This window comes from Vicia villosa, unplaced genomic scaffold, assembly GCF_029867415.1.
Source record: "Vicia villosa cultivar HV-30 ecotype Madison, WI unplaced genomic scaffold, Vvil1.0 ctg.000673F_1_1, whole genome shotgun sequence".
NCBI lineage: Eukaryota > Viridiplantae > Streptophyta > Magnoliopsida > Fabales > Fabaceae > Vicia > Vicia villosa.
Genome location: NW_026705299.1, coordinates 504,283 through 524,479, shown reverse-complemented (window position 1 = coordinate 524,479; position 20,197 = coordinate 504,283). Strand labels below are relative to the sequence as shown.

The following is a 20,197-nucleotide window of genomic DNA, read 5'->3' as shown; positions in this document are numbered from 1 at the left end:
CTTGTTGTCGATCAACTGTTGTACTCTAGCTTTGAAAGCTCTGCAGTACTCGGTCGAGTGCCCCACTGATCTGAAATGATATTCACATTGCACATCAAAATGATACCCAGGTAGGAATGGTTATGGTATCGACTTACGAGATCTAGGAACCACCAGCAAGCTTTGAATCAATTGTGGCAGAAGTTGACTGTATTTCATAGAAATTGGGTCAAGGGGAGCATTCCTTCCTTCCAAATTATTTCGAGGCCTATGCTTGTTTAGATGCAAATTCTAATATCTTGGTCCTAGGCATGCTGATTTGAATAATGAGCGGTCAATGGCTACTGGTATGGCACTCTAGGCATTCCATGCCGCGTTACTCGAATTATCTAGCTAACTAAACTATTTTGGGAGGCTCCTTATGATAGGATAGTTTCTAAGTTTTTTACCCAAACCCTTCACAAGGTTGGCTCTAGGATTTATGACAAAAGGTTCCTAGAGTCACGAATCTCAATTAGAGATTCGTCATGCAACAGGCTAGCCATTTTATGAAAAACTGTTTGAAAGAGATCTACTCTATGCGGGGTCTTCATGTTAACTATACAAAGTGTCACCTCGAGGATCAACACTACACAACCACCATAATAAAGAATAGTTCTACAAGACTTCCCAGAGTCACTAACCTTAATTGGAATTTTGACATGCAACATGCTAGCCGTTTTATGATAAACTTCACGAAGAAGATCTATTCTAGGTGGAGTCTTCATGTTATCCATACAAGGTGTACACCTTGGGGACTAACACTATGCAACAATTGATCCTAAACTAGAGGTTTTTTCTCAAAGCTCGGATGAAGAGCTTGACTCAAATAACATTTCTCAATCCCCCAGATAGGGATGGCAACGGGTAGGATCGGGTGCGGGTTTCACACTACCCAAACCCGCACCCGAAATCACCACCCAAACTCACCATCTGAACCCGAACCCAAAGGTTATTCGGGTGACAAAATAACACCCACGCCCACACCTGTTGGGTTCGGGTTTTTTCACCCAAACCCGAACCCGCAACAAAATACATAAAATATATTTTCCTACAACTTTTCATTATATATATATACAGTAGAAACTCTTTAAATTAATAATGTCAGGACCTGAGAAATTTATTAATTTAGAGAGTTATTAATTTATCGATAAATTAATAATTATTAATTTAAAGAGTTTTTTTAGTAATTATACTGTACATACCAAACAAAAAATCAAATTAGTCTATGCCTCTTAGAATTACGTTGCACCGAACCTTGAGACTCAACGTAAATTAGTAACTACTGTGTTCATATGCATTGGAAATCACTAATGACTTTTGAAGTACAGTAAATATAAACAAGAGAAACAAATGTGTTCAATGTATTCTTAAAAGAAAACAGACAACTATTGAATCATAATGCAATAGAGTGTAATGTATTTTTTTTTTCAGTTTCTATGAATTATTAATTTATGATTTTTTTGGGACCGAAAATTATAAAGGGATCTTCCGAAAAATTATTATCTTATTATTTTATCGAGTTTTTCAATTTTTTACATTGGCCCAAGTCGGGACTGGACAAATTTATTATTTTAGAGAGTTTATTAATTTACCGAATATTAATATAAAGAGTTTCTACTGTATATATATAAATCCCTCTGGTCATTATTATAAGCAAAGATTTTTTTTAGGTTCATTGAATAATGAATGTACCTAGTCTACATAAAAGATCAAATACATTCATTATTCAATGAACTTAAAAAGAGAATATTTACTCATAATAATGGCCAGAGGGAGTGTATATATATAGAAAAATATGTCGACCATTTTCCCACAGTTTTTATATATATATATATATATATATATATATATATATATATATATATATATATATATATATATATAGGGGAGAGTTATATTTACTTACTCCTGATCTAGACCATTGATTCTTCTCAATCTAATGGTTAAAAATAATAAGTAATAGTTTTCTCTCTCCACATTTAATAACTTATTATTTTTAACCACTAGATTGAAAAAAATCGATGGTCTAGATTCGGAGTAAGTTATAATAACTTACTCTGGAGTAAATATAACCCTCCACACACATATATATATATATATATATATATATATATATATATATATATATATATATATATATATATATATATATATATATATATATATATATATAGGACGTATCAAATGAGAACTTTGGCTATAATGAGAACTGAGAACTTTTAATAATAACCATTGGATTTGAATTAATGGCTCAGATTTACGTTATATTTTAAATACATATTACATAAATATCTTGTTTACTTAAACATTAATTAAATATTTTAAAATATAAGGTAAATCTGAGCCATTAATTCAAATGGCTCAGATTTACGTTATATTTTAAATACATATTACATAAATATCTTGTTTACTTAAACATTAATTAAATATTTTAAAATATAAGGTATATCTGAGCCATTAATTCAAATCCAATGGTTACTATTAAAAATTCTCAGTTCTCATTATAGCCAAAGTTCTCATTTGATACGTCCTTATATATATATATATATATATATATATATATATATATATATATATATATATATATATATATATATATATATATATATATATATATATAAAATTACTTATTATTTTTAACCATTAGATTGAGAACAATCAATGGTCAAGATTTGGAGTAAGTTATAATAACTTATATATATATATATATATATATATATGAGGAGGGATATATTTACTCCAGGAGTAAGTTATTATAACTTACTCCAAATCTTGACCATTGATTGTTCTCAATCTAATGGTTAAAAATAATAAGTAATTTTATATATATATATATATATATATATATATATATATATATATATATATATATATATATATATATATATATATATATAAAGCTAACATTCATCACAAAGCTAAATAAACTAGACTTGAATCTCTAGATTCATGTCCCTAGCAGAGTCGTTAGCTGTCGCGGCGCAAAAAATACCAGAGCGCACGAATGCTCGAAATACAACAGAGTCTCCACCGAAGTTTATTTATTACAAAAGGAAAGGGAAAATATCGATAAAACCCTAAAAATAAAAATAAAATGATCGTCGCAACCAAATTCGGATTTGGAAATTGGTTATGTGAGGAGAATGTATTAGCATCCTTCACACCAGTAATATTCAACGGGAACCATTTAGTTAGTTTTGCAAATACGAATGTTAGATTATATTATTTATTTTCTTCTGAATATTATGTGTTATTGTAAATAAAGAAAGAAGGACTAAAAATAGTTTTTTTATCAGGGTGCGGTGGTTTTCTATTTTGTGTTTCTCCTGAAAGTTGTAGAATGAAGGGGATGATGGTGAATTTGGAGCAAAGTCTTGAATGAAGATTTTCTGTTTGAGATGAAAGGTATGAGAATTGTTGGAAAGGTTTAATGGTGATAATAATGAGTGATGGTTGGATGTTGTTAGAAGGAAGAACATGATATGGAGGAAGATGAGATGGAAGATTATTTAACCTAATGGTTAAAATTACGGGTAGACCAGACTTTGTTAAAGTCTAATCGTATAAGTCACTTCATTCATATTTTTGAAATTTTTTATAATAATTTTAATTATGTTATAATTTCAATAGATTAGTTATTTTACTTTATTATTATTTTTTGAAAACGTTATTTTTTATTTAAGGTTTTTTTATATCATATAATAGTACAATTTTTTCTTCTACTAATTACATGTTTTAGGATAAGTCGCTCAAATCATGGTATCTACACAATAGAAATGAAAGATAAAAAAAAAATCATAGAAAAGGTAATCACATGTATCAATTGAATTTGATGGGCCAGAAATAAAGAAGTCTTCGAATACACTAATATTTATCCCGAGGAAGTCCTAAACTATGCTAATTACATGCTTAACAAAAACATCAACAAGCATAACTGTAATATCCCAATATAATTTAATATGCTTAAACTTTGAAGTCGGATGAATTAAGACCAGGGGTGGCAAACGGACATGCCCGCTTCATTTAAGCCTGTCCCGCAAAAGTCCGTAAAAAATAGGGCGAGACGGTCATAGATAAGGGTGCGGACCTAAAACCTTGATCCGCCCCACAAAAAGTGAAGGCAAGGCGGGCTAAGCCTGCGGGCACTACACTTTTTAAGCCTAAAAATGCAAAATTTATATTAATGTCCGTGCCCGCATAAAAAATGGGGGAGGGGAGGGGCAATCACACTAGAGGGTGAGGGCCTAAAACCTTGGCTCGTCCTGCACAAAAGTGCTGGCAAAACGGGCATGCCCAACGGGCCGGACTCGTTTTGCCACCCCTGATTAAGATATAAGCACATTGGATTATCATAATTCTCATTACCTTAAATTGATTGTCCGAATGAAAAGGGAGGAAAGTCAGAGATGAGACTTAAGTATAAAGCATAGTTAGAGAGGTATCCAAAAAGGGAAGCTTAGGTCCGTAGTCATTACGGTTAGGGTTCTCACAAAAATTCTTGGCGTCATATGAGTACCAGAAGAACTAACCCTCAACCATTTTGAGCAAAAACTCACGTATAAACTCACGTATGAGTACCGACATGCTTTATCTTTCATGAGCTCTTTTCATTTGTTGGTTTTCTTGATCCAAAGACATGCTTTGCAAGCTTTGTTGCTCTATGACAAACGACGATGTAAGTTTGGAGGAATTTGATAAATGGTTTTTATATGTTGTTTGCTTTACTATTTCATCGCCTTTTTTTGATTTTCTTTCATTTTGTTATGCTTTATGTTTTGGTATTTTGCTTTTGTTGTTTTCGGGCCTTAATAAGCATTTCGGACGATAAAAGGGTAGAAATTGAAAGAAACTCAAAAAGTGAGAAAGATCGAAAATCCCCATACAAAAGTCAGGGAGTTGTTACGGCCACCCGTAATGGCCATTACGGGCCGTAACATCATGATGCCAGCTTACCCTTTGTTCAAAGCTTCTAGGCCAATTTCCAAAGGCCTGTTCCCATAATAGTTGTTACGGACCGTAACAGGTAGAGGTACCAAACTTCAATTCTTTCCTTTTTGTCGTGATTTGCAGCTGTTTTGGAACTTTTGGCATTTTACGATCTAATTCGATTAGGCTTGAAGTCCAAGATATTTTTGGTCTATTGTATTTTCTATTTAAACTGAATATTTTGTAAGAAAAAGGATCTTATTTGATTAGGCTTAAAGTCCAGGATATTTTTGGTCTATTGTATTTTCTATTTTATCATACAATTTATCTCTGCAAGTATTTTCATCATTTTGTAAAAGGCTCCATTGGAGCAGTTGGATCTGAAGTTTTCATATATTCAAGTATTTCATTTTGTCAAAGTCTTATTTTTAATATTGCTTTCTTTACAGTTGAATCAATCATGTATGCAATTGCTATAATCCAATTGATTTCTTTATCTCTCACCATGAATGAGTAGTTCTTTAGGGATTAAGAGTCATGAGACCTAACTCATAACCCTCTGTATATGGTTGTTTTAATCAATTACAAGAATTCAAAGGGCGTTTATTTTAAAACCCGAGTTTTCTACCAGCTCTTGTTATGAAAGTAAAAGAGTTCTCGGGTATTGATAATGATCCGAAAGGACTTGTATCAATACTAAACAACAAGTTTTTAAACAACTAAGTTCGATGACGCGAAAGTGCTCGAACGAAGTTGAGAAAAGTTTCATCTTAATAGCTGCGCAATATTAATGAGTTTTCGATTAATAATTTGAAAAGGCGAAAGCTGACAAATTATTCATCGAAAATAAGACAGCACGCTGCGAAAGTAGGTGTTGTCTATAAAATCTATTTTTATATAATCCGAGCAAGATTTCTTGTAGTAGAAGTAGATCGACCATACATAGATGTTAGAGTAAAGAATTGTGACCCTAAATCCTATTTGTGTTGATTAAATCCCAAGTTATTTACATTTAAGCTGTTTTCCAAAAGTGTTTTTTAAATAAGCCATTTTGACTTAAAAATTTTTTCACTTAAGTTTGTCCCTTTTCCACCACTCAATTGCTCTAGCTTTATATCGATAGGATAGAATTCGATAATCAACCATTGATCTCTGAGATTCAATAACTTTTTACTACTCTGATAATTGCCGTATATTTGCGGCCTGTTAGTACTCTTGAATTGGTTATGCTGGTTGTCTGTTTAAATTAGACAAGTTTGGAAAACTATTCCACTAATAAAATATTTCAATTATTGGATTATTTCACTCTTTTCAACGAATCGGCCCTATGTATCTCACAGTAAACCAAATCACTGTACTTTTATACTCCCTCCGTTCCTTTTTAAGTGTCGTTTTAGAAGAAATTTTGTGTTTCTATTTAAATGTTGTTTTTATAGTTTAATGTTATAATTTGTCAATTATACTCTTATTTTCTCAATAACTCCAATTCACATTTTTCATAAAATTAATTATTTTTTCAATTAGTTATTGAAAAAACAAAGAGTGTATGATTGAATTTATTGGAAAAGAAAAAATAAATAAGGGTGTAATAGAAAAAATAACTTTAACAACCCACTATTTTAGTTGAAGAGTTTTTTGCTAAAACGACACTTAAAAAAAAACGGAGGGAGTACATGTTAGAATAAGACATATCTCGAACAAATAGAACAATTTGTGCTTTCCTCTCCATAGTGTGTAAAAGTGGAAAAATTGAAATCATGAGAAATAACTGAATCAAGTTGATAAATAATGCATTCAACACATAAAAATGAGAACTGTATACAAGTGCAATTATTCAAAAACGAAAAACACAGGCTGTCCTCTTAACAACTAGACATGTACTCTATAATACTACATCAATTTAATAAATACATAAGTTGACGAATACAATAGAAAAATGAGAATTAAAATGTGTCAGTACCTTTGCTATGTTGAAGTCGTGTAAATAAAAAATATATTTGTACACATTTTGAAAAATTGTGATATTAGTTACATATTTATATATTAAAATCATAGTAATAAACATCTTTATTTCTTTTAAGAAATGGAGAAGATCTTTACTCGTTAAAGTCAAAGTTTACACAGTTATGAAATACTCTCTCTATTCTTTTTTATAAGCAAAATTTATTTTTTAAGTTCATTCAATAAATGATGTATTTGGACTATATATAAACTAAATACATTATTTATTAAATGAATCTATAAAAAGTAAAATTTACTTATAAAAGAGAATGGAGGGAGTATAAGACAAAAGACAAAGCAATCGATAGTTTTTATTCTACCAAAACTACAACCATCAACTAACTGAGAAAAAACGACAAAACAATTAGTGGTGTCTTAATAAAAAAAACTTAAAAAATTGAGGTTTCGCACAACCACATTACTAACACATTGTAAACCAAATTTCAATTATCCACACAAACTCATATTTGCAATTAACAATTTTTTAATTTTTTTGAGAAAGCCATGAGTAAAAATGTGTTATCGAAAAGGTGTGTACTGTTTGGACGAGTAAAGATCCTCTTCATTTTTTAAAATAAATGGAGATATTTATTACTATTGTTTTATTCCCTCCGTTTTTTAGTATAAGTCGTTTTAGACTTTTCACACAGCTTAAGAAAAATAATGGGCCCGTTTGTTTTGCCTTTTTTAAAAAATAATTTTTATAGTGTTACAAAATTTTGTATAAAAAAGTTTTACAAAGAAACTTTTTATAAAAGCTTCAAATGAAAATTTTGGTTTGAATAGTTATCCTTAAAATGTGATTTTAAGTATTTCATCTATTAATGGTAAAAAAAATTGGATATCAAAATTTCAAAAAATCACTTAATTTTGAAGCTATTTCAAATAGATTTTCATAAAAATCATTTTTGAAATACAACTTTTTTAAAAAATTGAGATTTTGACTAAATTTTGGTCTTAATAATGTATGTTTATGTTATACGATATCAAAATGAGTGTTTCTTTTTAGAAAAAATGAATATAAAAAAACTTGTAATATTTTGAAAAACGATTTTAAAAAATCTATTTTCCAAATTACAAAGAAAAAATCCATTTTTTAAAAGCCGAAACAAACTGGCCTAATAATTGTTGTATAAAAATGAGAAATTTTGAAGGTTTTTACAAAATTATCCTTCAATAATGACATATGGAAGATAAATTTATATAATTGAAAGGAGAGAGAATAATAAATATTTAAGGATATAATAGGAAAAGTAGCATTAATTATTCATTGGAATTGTAAAACGACTTATATTTAAATATAATTTTTTTCTAAAACGACTTATAATAAAAAACGGAGGGTGTAATGCATAAGGCTAACAACAATATTTTTTAAATTCAACACCTTACTTTTCACTTTTTACACTCCACATCATCATCTCTCTCTTCCACCTAATAATTCAACACACATTCAATTTTTACTTACTACAATGATTTTGTTTAATAAAATTCAACACCCTACCCCATCACTTTTATTTCATATTATTATTTTCTTTTATGTTTTTACTTTTGTGATTATATATTAATAAAAATTATCTATTAAAAATAAATTAAAATAATTAAGAGTTAAATAATTTATTTTAATTTTTTTATAATTTAAAAATTTATTTTTATTTTATTTTTTTAATTTTATATTCTTAATTAATTTTTTTCCTTGCAAGCAATAAATACGAAATATAGGAAAATTAGAGAGAAGAAAGTTGATCTTTTCTCTGTGTCCAAATCTAATGAAACTAGTATCTATTTATAGAAAAAAATGATGAATTTTGATAAAAATAAAAAAATTAAAAAGAATAATTTATTATAAAATAATTGACCCCAAATGTTTATGATAAAATAAAAATATAATAACTTACAACAACCAATAATATTTTGTCAGTTTTCAGTGGTCCCCACTTTCTCTTATTCAACATGTTAAAGTTATTCAACACAATTTAATCCACCTCATTTTCAACACCCAATTCAACATCCCATTACACTCATTCAACTACTTAATAAATTATTCAACATGTCCATTGTAAATAATCTAAATGTGTAATTAATGAAACAATTTTTAGAAATGCGTGTGAATATATCTTTTGCTTACACTAAAATTACACTAATGGAAGGCCTCTTTGATTAGGCTTTTTTTTTTTAAAATAATTTTTATAATATTATATAATTTTAAAAAATCACTTTTCATAATTTAAAAAAATTATTTTTTAGATATTAAAATTTTAAAAAATCACTTAATTTTGAAGCTATTTCAAATACTTTTTATAAAAATAATTTTTAAAATATCACTTTGAAAAAATTGCAATTTTAATTATGTTTTAGTCTTTAATAATGGTTGCTTATGTTATACAAAGTTAAAAGTAATATTTCAATTTAGAAAAAACGAATATAACAAAAATTTGTAATATTTTAAAAAATAAATCAAAATAACAAATAAGCAAAAATGTTCTAAAATGGAGAAAAGTGTAAATAATAATTCATAATCTTTGTTCGATTTTCTTATTGATCTTCCCTAACAAGTTCAGTGCCAATCAGCACTGAATCAACTAATAATTGATATAAAAAAAGTATTTTGTTATATGTTGAATGTGAATATTGTCACTCACACCTTCAATATGATTCACATGTCCTCTTTCTTTTTCAGTTTCTCATGGTAGTAAGTATGTGAAAATTAATTCAACTGCTTTCTACTTTCTAGTGGTTCATACTTTATCTATATTTCTTTTATCTTTTTATTTCAAGAGACTTATTTTGCTCTTAGAGAATTTAAATTCATACACTAATTTCGGTTCTTAAATCCAATGGCAGAAAACAACAACTACTACTATATCACTCTCACAACTAATTGTCTTCAATTACATACAGAGAGCATTCAATGCAAAAATTCCCTGACAGTCACAAGAAAGAAAATCATATCAAAACAAAAAAAACCACAATGGAACATTACAGAACAAACGAAGGAGGGTAGTAGAAATCTTGTCATATGTCACATTAACTATTGTCTTTTTGTTAGATGTCTTTATCATCAATAAATTGGACCACTGAAAGGATAAACTAGAAATAAAGATAGGATATACTGTCTATTAATTCACTTATAGGATCAATAAAACAAGCATGAAGAAAGAAAAAAACTAGCATGAATTCACATTGCTAAATAAAGTAAGGAACTATACAAAGGAAATAAATTCAAATAAGAGTTCTAAGAAAAACACATCAATTATGAATTTTGACTTCCAAATAGCTAGCTACAATACCTACGAGGATTTGATTAAGCAGTTTTGAATGAATAGATCCTAATTTAAAGAAAATTGTTTATAAAATAATTTAGATTTGAATACATTTATATAGGGTAAATTGAATAAATTAATTTTTATATAAAAAAATTTAAATTTAAATTTTCTTTTAAAATTAATATAAAAAATGCAATATCTACGAGTCATATATCTAAAATACAACTAATGATATTAATAATTAGTATTGATTATCATAATAACTAAAACTTCATCTATTGACGAATTCTTCCACACATCAAAAAATGCTCCATCGAATGCTCATTGTCAAGTCAGAAGCTGCGAGTCCAATCTGAATACCTATGAGGTGAGATACTAATCTTAGTGAATTTCTTATCTAAACCATTAAATCACTCTCTACCCTTCTACGCGGTTCAAGCATACTTGAACATTCCTTCAGAATATCTCACACTCTTCCCACATAACTTACTGAGTCGTCAATAACTCAACAACAATCTTAAATTAACTCCTAATATATTATGAAATTAAACATAATACAAGTGAGGATCCCTCTGGCTAGGTCACCTTCCTTTTACTTTTATCTTCCTTCTTTTCTTGCTCATCTAATACTATCCACAAGGAAAAGGTAGGACTATCTCTCAATGAACGAGAGTAGGCTATCAAGTTGTCTCCTAAGGATCTAATATGGACATTTTAATCTTAGATCCCATAAATTAGCTATATCATTTGCCCATATTTTCTATTTGTGTTGAAAAAGATTCTTTGAATTGGGGAGATTCAAAGTCCACCATAGTTATTGTTTTTTTTTTTTAAATTAAAAAGTATTATGCTTCTTTGTTGTTGTTAGAAGATTGTAGGATAATTCTTAGCGTGAGGCTTGTACAAAGATTTAACAATAGTGAAAATCTCTCACAGGGTGTGAGGGAACTAGATATACTCTTGGTTGAAAAGGGGAACCAGTATACGTCATTGTGTTTTTTACTTTTCTGTATTTAAATTCTGAACTTTACTTCATAAATTCATCAACATATTTTCAGAAAAATAAGAACATAAGAACATACCTAAAATAACCAAAAAAAGTCTTAAAATCTAATTCACCCCCTCTTAGATAGCAAGTTGTACTTACACGGTGAACCTTGAAATAGAAGTCTTCACTTGAATATCGTTTAACTACAGTGTTGACTTTAAAGAGATGATATGATCTTCAAAACCATCTTCAAAGGGTAGCTTGATAAAACATCTTGAGCATCTTCGATGGCTTGAGCTACCTTCAACAGATAAGGACTTTACTGGATATCATTTGATATTTTATGTTGTCATCATCAAAACCAAACAACTTATTAGTTGATTGCATTTTGACATCAACAAACTTTACCACCTTGGATCGCCTTGAAAATACTTGCAAGCACATAGATCCACAAAATATACCTTTCAATCTTTCGGGGAATCACAATAACCTTCTCAAAACTTTCACATCAACGATAATTCTTCTTTTCGTGTTTTTTATGGACTTCATCAAGTTTAAATTGGACCAGGATGAAGGTCTCATTGTCTTGCTGAGCCTCATACCTTAATTATTGCAATTCACCAATGAGTTGTGCCTCCCTCATTTTCTGAGTACCGTCTAGAGTAAGAAATTGACAGTTCAATATCATCATCATCTTAGTCATGTAAGGAATACACTCAGCCAACTCATATGGATAACCAAGACTCCCCTGAGCTCATATTGAAAAAGGATCGGAGGTAGAGGAAACGAAAATGAAAAAAAATCAATAAATAGTCCCTTCATCATAAAGATTGGTGTCGAGACATTCTTCATCACTTGAGATAAATTTAGCTTCGACTTTCTTGGGAAACAAGGTATTTCCCTCAAATAGAGACTCATCTAGCATATTACCCCCTCTTCTGAGAACTAGGAGGAAACTAATAACATGCTTAACATGTTCGAAACCCGAAGATGCAACTTCACATGACCTTTAACCACGAAGAATCATCCCACGTGTTTTTCTGAACTATTTTGTATTTTTAGATACAAACTTGTACTTGCTAAAAGTAGAATAAGTGACAACCCATAGTTGTGTAGGGATATTAAAATATTTTAAGATTATTGTTGTGTTAGAGAAAGCTCACGCGGGGATGGTGAAAAGCTCTATATATGGTGTTTTTTAGAGTGAATTGAATGTCTGTCTCAAGAAGCACAAAGTTATTGGCGGTCTCTGAGCGAGGCACTCGTTAAATTGTCCAGCCCTCAATCCAATTTGTAATACTCTAACAAATATCTCCTAGTTCGAGTGGACGACCTTGATATTTGTCTCATTAAAGCGGGCGAGGCACTCCTCAAAGATTCATTCGGCCCTTGGCGAATGTTGAACATGAAGGTGGTAAACATCTTTCTGTGCCTACTCGCTGCAAACTGATGAACCAATTTATTTACAAGGTCCTGGTAGCTGGTGATAAAGAGTCGCGATAGGCTCATGTACCACCTTAATGATGCATCTTTGAAGGTTCCAAATTGAAGCTTGCATTTCAAGGAATCAGAGGTTTCAATAATTATCATTTGTGTATTGATGGAGGTGATGTGTTTTTGGGGGTCGCTGCGCCCATCAAACTTGGCCAACGATGGCGGCTTAAAGTTCTCTCGCACTGGAGCTCCCCATATTTCATCAGAGAGAGGTTAGGGTTCTAGGATTTTAGTCTCCTCAAGAGGATCTACCTCTTGTTACCGCTTTTAGATGTGAAGGACGTTATCCTCTAAAGGCTAATTCTAATGATGTAAGTCATCCATGACAACATGATTTCTACCCTGGTGTCCTCATAATCCATACTGTTGTTGGAATGAGTTGTTTCCTTCTTGTTCACCATATTGGATGAAGGGGTTGAAGGTTGAAGATGTGAGTAGAAATCTAATCGTCTAAAGTAATAATGGCACAGGTCAATTTTACTTAGGCCTCACGTCGACGCTAATTGTACTAGTTAAAGGTATAATAAATGACAACCCCTAATTGTGTAGGGTTGTTAGAGGGTTTTAATATTGTTGTGGTGTTAGTGCAAGCTCATGCAGAGATGATGAAAAACTCTGTATATGGCATTTTTAGAGTGAATTGAATGTCTCTCTCAACTTTAGGATTGAGGTATTTATAAGAAGGCTTAAATGCACCTTTGGTCCCTGTAAGTTAGCGAGTTTTTGATTTTCGTCCCTGTAAGTTTTTTTTCTGGGTCTGAGTCCCTATATTTCACTTTCGCGTTTGTTTTAGTCCCTAAAATCAAAATCCGCAGGAAAATTCATAGGAAAACCTGCAGATTTTACTGCGAATTTTGGCTTTAGGGACTAAACCGCAAGCAAAAAGTAAGATATAGGGACTCATACCAACAAAAAAAACTTACAGGGACAAAAATCAAAAACTCGCTAACTTACAGGGACCAAGGGTGCATTTAAGCCTTATAAGAATCTCTTGAGCCTGAGTTTTAGAACCCATGAAATTAGTAACTGTCATTTTCTCCTTCAGAAGCGTGAGAAATGAGTAGTTATTTTCCCAATAGTATTGAAGAACACAACCTCTTTGTTTACTTCCTTTCGAGTACTGCTACTAGGTGGAGAGACATCATTCCAACGTCTTCATAAATGGGTGAATATTTCAATAAATGAGCGATATAACCAAGAAATAGGCTAGTGTTATGATAAACAAGCGTACACAACAATAGGTGGACGACTAGCAACTCCTCTTTTGGTGAATCATGCACCACCTCTAATGTATTCTTTGCAAATATACAAGTACAAAATTTTTTGAGTGTTTTAAAACATTATCAGTATTACTATAATTTATACATTTACAAACAAATTCATTAAACTTCCATTTCCCTTATAATTGTTACTAAAATATTTTATAGCCACTTTTTCTTTAGTTTGTTATGTTTACATATCATATTGAATTTAATTCACTATCAACGGTTTATTAAATAAAAACCTTCTCATGAATTTGAATTTCAAAAATTAACATTTGTTTATGCAAAGAACACCAATAAGATAATCCTTAGTTGATCAGACATAGCCATAAAATAGTCACGATGGATAAGTTGTATGTATTTGATTTGAGTTGTTATTCCTCTCTGAATCCATTTTATATAAACCCATTTCTTGATGAAGGGGTTTAAGACATTTTAAATATTCATTAATGATCATCAATGCGGATTTTTTAGGTCGTAGAATTTGGGAACACATTGACGTCAAACTTTAGTTGTTAATAAAGGCGTATATGAATGTGATGATTTCTCGCCCCCAGGTCAAATGAAGAGCGCTTCAATAATTTAAGGTAGGGTGGGACACTCATGTGTTAAGCCCTATTTGGAGTGACGACTTTATACCGCCCAATCCCGAGATGGTATATTCGGGATGCACACAGTCCCCCAAGCATGAGGTCCAAAGCTGCGAAGCGTTTAAAGGTGACGTTATTATACCGCTCAATCCCGTGATGGCATATCCAATATGTACACGTTCACCTAAGTGTGAGGTCCAAAAGGACAACGTCTTATATCGCCCAATCCCATAATGGCATATTCAGGATGTACACAGTCCTCCAAACCTGAGGCTCAAAGGGTCAAAACGCTTAAAGATGTCGTCCTTATATCGCTCAATTCTGGGAACAACATATCCAAGACCAAGACGTACACAATTCCTTAAATGTGAGGTCCAAAAGAACGAAATGCTTCAGGGTGAAGTCCTTATATCACCCTATCCCGGGATGAATATCCAGGATATACATCATTAATAAAGAAAACACTTAAAACAAGTTGTAATATTTGAACATAACAAAACTAAAGTCAAATAAAATCACGAGTCAACGAAATGTTAAATAATTACACCTTAGAACTACTTTAATACATTGGAAGACAAAGCAGAAGAAAACAAATGTGACATCAAGTTATTTGTTTAGGATTAAATGTATTTATAGTTCTTATAAATTTTCATTTTTCATTTTTGTTTTTAGTCTCTATACACTCATTTTTAGTCTACTAGACAAATTAAAAACTGTATGTTTTTAGTATCTCTTCCGAGAGTAAAAACATGTGTAATTTGTATAGACAAAAAATTAGTAAAATGACTAAAAACCAAATTCGAGAATGATTATAAGAACTAAAAATATATTTATACTTTTTTCTTTTTCATTCATAAAGCTTGCAATGTGACCTCAAAGACCTTGAATAGATCTTGTAGTTGAAACACTGTTTCTCTCAAACTCTAGCCTTTGTCTTGGAGCACTTTGTGACCTAACCTTAGCCCTAGAAGATTGAGTATTTGCCATATAACTAGGACAACCAGAGTAACCATTGAAAAAACTCCATGAAGACTCACTTTTAGTTGGTGTGAAAGGACCTCTCCTCAAACCACTTTCAAGTCTAGAAGAAGCCGAAAGCGCTTGAGGACTATAATCGGTTGTTCGTGATGAAGCTACTTCTTCTTTATCTTTTTGATGTTTCATATAAGAGAGACTTGAACTGTGAGGTTTTAGCGAACGTTTCGACGGTGACTCGTGTACTGTAAAATTCTCATTATTGTAATCACAAGATGAATGATGATGTTGAAAAGATGTGCTAGTACTATGGTGTGATTTCAAATGTGGCTTCCAAGTATCTACTTCAAGAATTTTATCACTCTTTTCGTCATCAAGATGTATGATTTTCGATGAAGTGTCTCCGGCTTGGCTCCATGTGTTTTCATCCATCCAACCGTCTAACCAATTCGAACCGAATCGGGCTCGTTCCAGGTTCATGTCCCTAAAATTTGCATTGGAACTACATCTCTACAAGTACAAAATGAAAATTTCAGTCCAAGGTTAAATTCAAATTACAGTTCCATCATTTACAAGACCATAGAATAAAACAAACTTGTATTGCTTGCATTTGAAGTATCAAAATTTAAGATACCGTCAAATTTATGAGCACGAATCATGAATACCTTGAGGATGGAGGATCCGTCAAATTTCGTCCTATAGACACGAAGTCGGTGCTCATAATCATCGGGGACCTGCAATATGCAAAGCAAAAATCAGATGACAAGTTGTAAAGTTATGTTACATGAGATTCCAAATTGCAACTATTGGTGAGATGATGGAGAAAAGAAAAAAAAATTGAGAGAAAGGCATTTTTAAAGATGACAGGTTAAAAGAAAGTGAAACACCATTACATTGCTTTTTTAACAAGTTAGCATCAACTTACTAAGATAAGAATAAGACAACTAATAAAAGAATATTGCTTTTTGAAAAGTCAAATAGCATTTAGGTGCTATATTAAATAAGTTTATAGAAGATATTTGAGATCTTACAGGATTACGAGAAAGTGAAGACTTGAAGGAGTGCATACTATCAGACACGTGCATGCGACTTGCGCGTGCACGCGACTGAAGTCGCACCAATGTTTGCATTCGTCTTAGCATGTCCGCAGTTTGCTTTCTTACAATGTGACCTCTCACCAAAGCTTGCAATTTCACCAATGCTTTAAGTGCTCTTAATGCCCTCCTTGCCTTTCAAAATTATATAAAAATGTTAGTGAAAATTGAAAAAAAAAATCATATAACATTTTAATTATGGTACTCACTAAAATGAAAGTGTTAAGAGTCACTAAAACTTGAAATTAATTAAGCCTAAAATAAAAGTAAAAGATAGGGAACAAATAAGTATGGAAGATTGAAAAGGTATAGAATTATTAAAAGGGGGAAAATGTAGTTGAAAAAACTTATGAATGTAATCATTAGCAAACACAAATTCATTGTGAAAAAGCCATCCATTATCTAGGCTACTTTATATGCATTGAAGCTTCCTATGCTTCCCCACCAATAATACTTTGAAACTTTTGTAGTCGGAGTTTTCATTCATTCGGGCTGTCAAGATGATATTAATCATTTGATCTTGACCGCACGACTCACACAAAAACAATTTTAATTTTCTCAAAATTATTTATTTTAAATTAAAATCATTCAATCTTATCCGATCGGACGATCAGATATACTTGAATGCGTGAATGCAAACTATTTTAACGGCCATCAAATTTGAATCCCAAGAATACAAGTATAGTACATATCAATGCACCACAAATATTCATGCCCTACCAACAACAAAACCAGTAGCTACCCACAAATTACATTGATTAATAGGGAACCCTAATAACCTATAACACTTTGGACCATTATCTAAAACATGGTTGATGATGTTCTGTCGCTGTGTTATTTCATTTTATGTGTTGTTTTTTTTGGTACAAATAGACATAACTCTCTGGTCCCGGAAAGGAAACTATCATAATTCACCAAACACGTGAACCATTATATTTTTACACAAAATTAAATTACCCGTTTTCACGTTCTTTAATATTTTTGGTACTTACCCGTTTTAACGTTCTTTAATATTTTTGGTACTTTTCGATATGAATTTAATTGACATGGACTGAAAGTATATATCAATTAAACTCTTTCGATATGTTGTAAATTTATATTTAAATATTTTTTAATTAATATATAATTACAAACAAATTTTAAAATGAAAATATAATAAAAATTGTTTTACTTACCAAGTAACCTCGGAACGCCGACTGTATCTTCACGGCGGCATCAACTTCCGCCGGCGAGCGTCTCCGGCCAGTCTTCGGAGTTTTTGGTGTAACCACAGAATGTTCGGAATCGGTGTTACTCGTCAGTCTGACAACCTCGGCGGCAGCATGAGCGGCGGCGAGTGCAGCTTCGGCTACGGCGGCGGTAGCGGCGGCTACAGCAATTGCATGTTTATTGGCATCATAGTTTTCGGAAAGAGAAGCGGAAATGTCAGTATTTTTGTGGTTATTCAACGAGAGTGAGTTGGTTTTGTCCCTTGTGGTGTTTTTGGCTAAGCTCCAGGTTTTCTTGTCTTTTTTTGCGGTGGTTTCCGGCGGAGGATTGTGGTGTTTTTTGCCGCCGAAAAGTCGCCGGAGGAAACCCATAGTGATGTTCAAATCATTGGGAGAGAGAAGGGTGGAAAAAGAATGGAATGGAAGATTGAAGAAGTTTGAAACACTTAAATTGAGGAGTTTGGAGTTTGTGAGTATTTCCTTGGAATATGTTCCTTTATTATTTATTGTCACGATGCACTATTCAATGTCTCTCTTCACCACTCGCTCTTGCTAAAATAAATAGAATGAGTGAGTAGCTAAAGTTTTCATTTTCTCAATAAATTTTATTAAAATTTCCGCTTTAAAATCAATACTCCGTATCATAATAATTAGGGTGAAAATAGGTTAGACTAGACTTTATAAAGTCTGAGTCTACCATATGATAAACTTGAAAGACACACAGTTTATGATAGATTCTTTTTTTTTTGTCTGACCTGACTTTTTTGAAAGTCTGGCAAGAGCTAAAAGTCTATTTAAAAATCTATTTTTCGTTATGGTTTTCAATTAATCTTTATTATTTAATAAACCTTATAAGTCGTCCTATATATGCATATATATGTCGACCTATTTAGCATTTGTTCTAATATATATATATATATATATATATATATATATATATATATATATATATATATATATATATATATATATATATATATATATATATATATATATATATATATGCATATATAGGCTTGTTTATTAAGCCTTTTTCCTAATATACATGCAAATATAGGCTGATCTATTTAGTCTATTTTTAATATACATGAAAATATAGGTCGACCTATAAGACTTCATAGGCTTTTTTAATAACCTAAGTCTGGCCTATTTTATAAAATAAGCTTTTAAAAAAACCTAAACCTGACTTTTTTGTTAAATAAGTCTGATCTAGCCTGACCTTATATAGGTTAGGCCATAGGCCCAGTAGGTCGGTCTGGCTTATTCTCATCCCTAATCATAATGGATCATTTCATACTGATTAAGTGATTATAAAAATAAAATTAATAAAAAAGAGTATAATATTTTTACTAAATTATTTTAATTTATTATTAATGTATTTAAGTTATCATAAATTTAAAATAATTTTTATTTTACGTTCTAATTTTTATTTAGCATGTTTTGATAAACCAATTTAAATAATTTATAATTTTTTGATAAATCAATGAGATTAATCTATAATGATTTATTATGTTATCGAATTACATCAAAATTAATGTTATATGAAAGTCTATTTTGACTTAATCTATAATGATTTATTATAGATTAATTTCAAACTTTATACGTATGATCTATATGATAATATGTTTCAATTCAACGGTTGATTTTAGAAAAGAATTATCCTATGTGAAGTTATTGAACGAGTGTAACCCATGGTGTAAATCTTTGATGAGAGATTAATTTCAAACTTTATACGTATGATATGTATATAATGTATGTGTGTGTACGAGAAATTAATGTTGTAAGTTTGACAAAAACAAAACATTGCTAAGTTACAAGAAGCATTCTTTTTGTGACTTAGAAATGTTACGTTCTTGTAACAATAACAACACAATAACATAACAATATAGCAACATAACAACAACAACATAACAATATAGCAACATAACAACAACAACATAACAACATACGGCAAAAACACAACAATAACAACGACATACACTATGTATGAACATTTATGAAAAAAATATCAACATATGTGTATACAAGGCGGATGAAGATTACACAGTAGCTTTGTACTTCTTGTACGGTTTCTCCATAGCAACATAGTATACATTTTGGAAGAATAAACCGCAAGTAAAAACATAAAAGATAAGCATATTCGAAAACAACAACTTTAACATGTGGAAGAGAGAAAAAAAACCTAAGATTTAGTTTGAATAAAATACAGAAACAATTTTCAGAATGTAAAAATCATTACCTTTTAATTTGAAGAAGCATTTGAGGACGAGTTACCCATAAGCTTGAATAAGAATGGAATAACGTACAACAAATGATTACGAATTCGCTCCAAGTGGAACAAAAGATGTTAGGGTTTCTATTTGAGAGTGACGACT

General features: G+C 30.9%; 1 protein-coding gene across 1 annotated transcript; it reads right to left on the bottom strand.

The window, feature by feature from the left end:
* Nucleotides 1–15,067: 15,067 nt before the first annotated feature.
* On the bottom strand, nucleotides 15,068–18,381 carry LOC131630338 (protein IQ-DOMAIN 23-like). Its single transcript, XM_058901128.1, has 4 exons — nucleotides 17,790–18,381; nucleotides 16,552–16,749; nucleotides 16,186–16,254; nucleotides 15,068–16,030 (listed from the first exon to the last, which is right to left on the bottom strand). Exons 1-4 carry the CDS (start codon nucleotides 18,192–18,194, stop codon nucleotides 15,419–15,421), a joined length of 1,284 nt encoding a protein of 427 aa, XP_058757111.1. The 5' UTR covers nucleotides 18,195–18,381; the 3' UTR covers nucleotides 15,068–15,418.
* Nucleotides 18,382–20,197: the final 1,816 nt, after the last annotated feature.

Excerpts from the sequence above, each read along its gene's own strand:
- LOC131630338 (XM_058901128.1), bottom strand. The coding sequence starts at position 18,194 with ATGGGTTTCCTCCGGCGACTTTTCGGCGGCAAAAAACACCACAATCCT. Across the intron at positions 16,255-16,551 it reads CTTCACTTTCTCGTAATCCT|GTCCCCGATGATTATGAGCA; the intron begins GTAAGATCTCAA and ends TGCATATTGCAG. Across the intron at positions 16,031-16,185 it reads ACGGATCCTCCATCCTCAAG|AGATGTAGTTCCAATGCAAA; the intron begins GTATTCATGATT and ends TTGTACTTGTAG.